We start from the raw sequence: 1,712 nt of genomic DNA on the forward strand, positions 1-1,712 counted from the left end.
ATCTCACTGAAAAAAAAACATCAGAGACGCAAAATAACCCCCCAAATCTCAGAAAAAGTGATTTTTAATTATATGGGCACTTTAAACTCTTTAAAAATGTTTAACATTGACTCAAACGGCTGAAATTTCTTCACATACACTGGACACTTTGTTTCTCATATCTCACTGTGAAGAAGAAAAAATGACATTCCTACCACAAGAACACCTAGAACATAGTAACCATCCCATCATATAGACATGTACACGGAAGACCAGACACCCCAGGGGGTTTATAAAGGGTCCCCCTTTAACGTAGGGTAGGGTTAGAGTTTAATATGTCACCATTGACAACGTTATCAGACAGTTCCTCTAGCAACAACTGCATAGCACACAGATCTCTCTCTCTCTCTCTCTCTCTCTCTCTCTCTCTCTCTCTCTCTCTCTCCTGGTTCAGGCCTAAGGTGTGTGTGCTGGGGTCGAGAGAGCAGCTGTGTATCAACCAGGAAGTGATGCGTCAGGAGAGCAACCATGTCAAGGTAAGGGATCCACTAGTCTGGATCCATGGAAGTCCACTTCCTGGATAGTGGTCTGACATAGAGCCCGACCGATATATCGGCCGATATTATCTATTATTATTGTTATTATTATTATTATTATAAGGCATTTTACGATCTATCAGATCAGCATTTATAAAGGTTGTCTTTCTATTAACCATTAATTTGCCCTTCAGGTCCAAATTTTATAAGAAAATGAGCTTTTCCGATGTTTTTGCTGCTTTTTCTGATTTATTTGTCACTTTTTTCCAGCTTTTGGCGCTATAAAAAAAAAGCTGTTTTGGTTTAATAACAGGTTTTACACTTATTCTTGGAATTCATGGTCAACAAACCTCATTTATATCAAATTGCACATGCGTTTTTAGTTTAAAAGGCAGAAAGTATGAATTATTTTGACTAATAGTTAAGATCAGAGGATGTTGAGTGGATCTCAGACGGGTAGAAGTCAAAGTTTAGTCCGGATACTGTCTGGAAAAAGAATTCAAATGCTTTAAGAGTAAATAAAACAACCAAACAATCCAATGAAAGTGATCATTAATGTTACCTGAAGAACGTTGTATGGAGTCACCCGTGTTGCTTTTGGGCAATTTGGTCGAAAGAAATCAAATATTTCTGTTATAAAACACTCTGAAACGGGTCAAGTTGACCCGAGGACGTCATTAAAGAAGACACAGTAAGTTTTGGTTCTGGCATTGGAGCAGAAAGGTCCACTTTGAGCCCATCTCTACAGATTTAAGTGGATTCTGTGCTGTTTTCCAGGTCCATATGTGCAGAGCGAAGGTTTCCACCAGGTCGTGTGTCTTCTACAACAACGTTGAAGGTAATGTTGGGATTTTTAACCATGTGTTTAATGATGAGTTGTTTAAAGGAGCCCTGCCACACGTCTCTCATGACTTTGTGGTAGAACTATTAGTCCGTAGTTCTACCACGGACTCGGTAATCTCACCCAACTCTAACTTCTACTTCTATCGCTGTAACACCATTTATTGAATCTTTTCTTCCTTAGAGAGGAGCACCGACAGAGACTTGGCCGATAACATCCTCGACGTGGAAGACTTGGTCAAATTCGGCAACAAACAGAGGTTTGATTTCCTGTCTGTTACATCAACAAATCTCCATCCTGCTTTTATTACAAGTTTCCATTCATCAGCAGATGCATGGTGTTGTATAGTTGCGTGT

The 1,712-nt window shown here is 39.4% G+C and overlaps 1 protein-coding gene across 1 annotated transcript in view; it reads left to right on the top strand.

Annotated features, from left to right (window-relative positions):
- rtel1 (regulator of telomere elongation helicase 1) overlaps nucleotides 1–1,712 on the top strand; it is a 30,085-nt gene that overhangs the window by 4,425 nt on the left and 23,948 nt on the right. The window contains exons 4-6 of the mRNA XM_034877855.1: nucleotides 434–515; nucleotides 1,293–1,353; nucleotides 1,540–1,615. Of these exons, the coding sequence (XP_034733746.1) occupies nucleotides 434–515; nucleotides 1,293–1,353; nucleotides 1,540–1,615 (219 nt within the window). The remainder of the gene's footprint in view (nucleotides 1–433; nucleotides 516–1,292; nucleotides 1,354–1,539; nucleotides 1,616–1,712) is intronic.

The sequence above is a fragment of the Etheostoma cragini genome, chromosome 7, assembly GCF_013103735.1.
Source record: "Etheostoma cragini isolate CJK2018 chromosome 7, CSU_Ecrag_1.0, whole genome shotgun sequence".
Classification (NCBI taxonomy): domain Eukaryota; kingdom Metazoa; phylum Chordata; class Actinopteri; order Perciformes; family Percidae; genus Etheostoma; species Etheostoma cragini.